Raw genomic sequence first — 3,914 nt, forward strand, 5'->3', positions numbered from 1 at the left:
TCTCTCTCTCTCCCCTGTCTCTGCGGTAGCCAATCAGAGGCGCCCAGGAGGAGAGATGCGGTCATGATCAATAACACCAGGCTAATATATCGATCAGAAGAAACAGCCTATAATAATGGGCGGATCGGATATGCAGGGAGAGGAATCACAACAATATGAATGATATGAACGATAAACCCGTGTATTAATGTAAACACCATCTATTGTATATCTTTTAATCGTAGTATAGGCTACTGTATATAATAGTACATGTCCAGGATGGTCGTGGGCCACATGATGGAGGCGCAGTGCGAGTACTTCATGTACTTCCCGGCGGTGCCGATCCAGGACCTGTCGGACCCGGCGCGGTACCGCAGCCTGCCCCGCCGGAGCCACCTCTACCTGGGCGAGACCGTGCGCTTCCTGCTGGTTCTGCGGTGCAAGGAGCCGCCTGGGGCGGCCGCCGGGGCCGGAGGGGGGCCGGGGGCGGCAGCCGGGGCTGGAGCAGGGACCGGATCAGCCGGGGGTGGAGGGGTTGGAGCCGGGGGGGGCAGCCGGGGCTGGAGGAGGAGACAGCACCGGCGGGACCAACCAGACCCAGTCCTCCGGGTCTGGTACGGAGCCGAACCGAGGTATGATGTCATGTCATGTATCAGACCACCCCAAAACCATAAAGAATATTTTGTTTATATTGGATGTCGTTTTGTCCACATTTCCGTCATGCTGTGTTGATGTTGGTATTTATTGGTACCATTAGGAGAGATACAGGCTAAACGTTGATCAAAATAACAGTTATTCTACATTCTCTCTAAATGTGTAGACTTCTTGTAAAATTAAGAAAATGCAACCAGATTTTTAACAATAATTTATCTCTTGAGAGCGTAACATGAAACCAAATGATCTATAGCCTAAGGGTCCATTTGGTTACCACCTCTCCATCATTTTAGCTGGGGACCACCCCGGACCACTGGTTGTAAAAAAAACCATTCACTGACCTGGCAACTATAGCCTAGCCTACAGCTGTGTCTGGATGCGAAAATAGCTGATCTACAAGGTCAATATTATTATGTATTTGCAATCGTTGGCCTACTATAGGAGGATTATTGTTATTTTTGTTTTATTATTAGGCCTATTATTGTTGTTCTTGTTTTATTATTAGGCCTATTATTGTTGTTGACACTGTTGCTGTGCAGTGCAATTGTGGTGTGGTGTGGTGTGGTGTGTGTGTGGTGTGGTGTGGTGTGGTATAAGTTAATGGCAAGGTGCTAACAAGGTGCAACTTCCCATAGACAGCCCATTCATCCAAACAGAAAAGTCCTGTCTGATTGTATTACACAACAAAACTCACCAACATTGCAGCTTTACGATCTTTCGATCCTCAAAGTGTTTGTTTCATAAAAATCCACTCAGTGTAGAGACATGTTATGAATTACTTTGTGTCTGTGATTATTTTTCTAAGTGTTGGAAGTGCTCGTTAGATATCACTCAACTGCCCTGCATCGTACCACCTGTTTTGAATGTGCACATAATGCAGGAGGGAGCAGCAGGACGCTGCTTTACTGAAAACAAGTGCTTCCAAACTCTGATGACAAGATGGCCGCGGTCTGCAAATGGTCAATATTGTTACTATTTCTACCATTATACAGTAGCACCCACTTTCGTTTACCCTTTCTGTCACAACTATATTTTGTGTGCTTGCAGTGGTTGAGAATCACCGCCCGGGCCTACCCGATTTAGATGAAAATTTAGGGTGACCAGATCCAAACTGTTCATTTGAAGTATCGCTTGTGTGGGACCAGTGGGACCCCCGTCCCCCCATCCCAGTGGGACCCCGTCCCCCCATCCCAGTGGGACCCCGTCCCCCCATCCCAGTGGGACCCCGTCCCCCCATCCCAGTGGGACCCTGTCCCCCCATCCCAGTGGGACCCCGTCCCCCCATCCCAGTGGGACCCCGTCCACCCATCCCAGTGGGACCCCGTCCCCCCATCCCAGTGGGACCCCGTCCCCCCATCCCAGTGGGACCCCGTCCCCCCATCCCAGTGGGACCCCGTCCCCCCATCCCACTTGTCCCACACAAGCGATACTGGAGTGGTTGGCAATGACCCGAGAACTAAACTTGAGTTGCTATTAAATGCCTTGATGTCATATTATTCAACCATAATATATAGGCCTATTGGCTATATCATTTATAAACTCCTTTGGTGTCTCACATTTTGTTTTAAAATCATGCTTTATTTTTTTATTTTTTTCATGCAATTTTAACAGGCTTAAAAACACATCTGGCAGGAAGAGACAATGAGAGAGCTTTACAACAGAAGGCCAACAATTAGGGGACTAAACTATTAGGGCATGTGAACACTGATGCCTGCCCGTCACAATGTGGGACAGACAGGGTCTCAATGTGAACACTGATGTCTGTCAGTCACAATGTGGGACAGACAGGGTCTCAATGTGAACACTGATGCCTGTCAGTCACAATGTGGGACAGACAGGGTCTCAATGTGAACACTGATGCCTGTCAGTCACAATGTGGGACAGACAGGGTCTCAATGTGAACACTGATGCCTGTCAGTCACAATGTGGGACAGACAGGGTCTCAATGTGAACACTGATGCCTGTCAGTCACAATGTGGGACAGACAGGGTCTCAATGTGAACACTGATGCCTGCCCGTCACAATGTGGGACAGACAGGGTCTCAATGTGAACACTGATGCCTGTCAGTCACAATGTGGGACAGACAGGGTCTCAGTGTGAACACTGATGCCTGTCAGTCACAATGTGGGACAGACAGGGTCTCAATGTGAACACTGATGTCTGTCAGTCACAATGTGGGACAGACAGGGTCTCAATGTGAACACTGATGCCTGTCAGTCACAATGTGGGACAGACAGGGTCTCAATGTGAACTCTGATGCCTGCCAGTCACAATGTGGGACAGACAGGGTCTCAATGTGAACACTGATGCCTGCCAGTCACAATGTGGGACAGACAGGGTCTCAATGTGAACACTGATGCCTGTCAGTCACAATGTGGGACAGACAGGGTCTCAATGTGAACACTGATGCCTGCCAGTCACAATGTGGGACAGACAGGGTCTCAATGTGAACACTGATGCCTGCCAGTCACAATGTGGGACAGACAGGGTCTCAGTGTGAACACTGATGCCTGCCAGTCACAATGTGGGACAGACAGGGTCTCAGTGTGAACACTGATGCCTGTCAGTCACAATGTGGGACAGACAGGGTCTCAATGTGAACACTGATGCCTGCCAGTCACAATGTGGGACAGACAGGGTCTCAATGTGAACACTGATGTCTGTCAGTCACAATGTGGGACAGACAGGGTCTCAGTGTGAACACTGATTTCTGTCAGTCACAATGTGGGACAGACAGGGTCTCAATGTGAACACTGATGCCTGTCAGTCACAATGTGGGACAGTGCTGCAGGGTTTCGCCCAGAAAATATCTGATCTCTGATCGCGCTGCGACGCGTTGAGAGCTTGTAGATCTGCTATTTTTCTATTCTTACAGGATTTCAGCCCCTGATTGATTGAATGGATATTCTATTAGGCAACATAAATGCAAACAGCACAATGTACAGTCAGGCATCTCACCCAAGAAAGACCTTGCGGCCTTGTTTCCAGTCGGGTCCCATATCCACTCACACATGACATGAATAATAAGTTAAAACAGTAACAGTAAGTGATATAACAACAATAATAATTTAAGGCAACATATACATTTCCTCTAAACATGAAATATACAGTATGCACAGGTTGGGGCCGAAGGTTAAAGGACAACTTTAGTTTTTTCCAACCAAGGTTCATGTTTTAGGTTGTTATTAGAGAAAGTAAAATATGAGTGTTATTTTTTTTCTCATTTGCTGCTTTCTTTCGTTTTAGGGATTTAGCTGTTTTTGACGGGGGGGTGGGGGCA

At 48.0% G+C, this 3,914-nt stretch overlaps 1 protein-coding gene across 1 annotated transcript in view; it reads left to right on the forward strand.

Moving 5' to 3' along the window:
• Window positions 1–273: 273 nt before the first annotated feature.
• The window catches only part of LOC310856676 (trafficking protein particle complex subunit 14-like), a gene marked incomplete at both ends in the record, with an annotated part of 99,442 nt that continues 95,801 nt past the window's right edge, over window positions 274–3,914 (forward strand). Inside the window, one exon of the mRNA XM_083762147.1 lies at window positions 274–505. Within this exon, the coding sequence (XP_083618273.1) occupies window positions 274–505 (232 nt within the window). The remainder of the gene's footprint in view (window positions 506–3,914) is intronic.

The sequence above is a fragment of the Protomyctophum parallelum genome, assembly GCF_964188405.1.
Source record: "Protomyctophum parallelum genome assembly, chromosome: 1".
Classification (NCBI taxonomy): domain Eukaryota; kingdom Metazoa; phylum Chordata; class Actinopteri; order Myctophiformes; family Myctophidae; genus Protomyctophum; species Protomyctophum parallelum.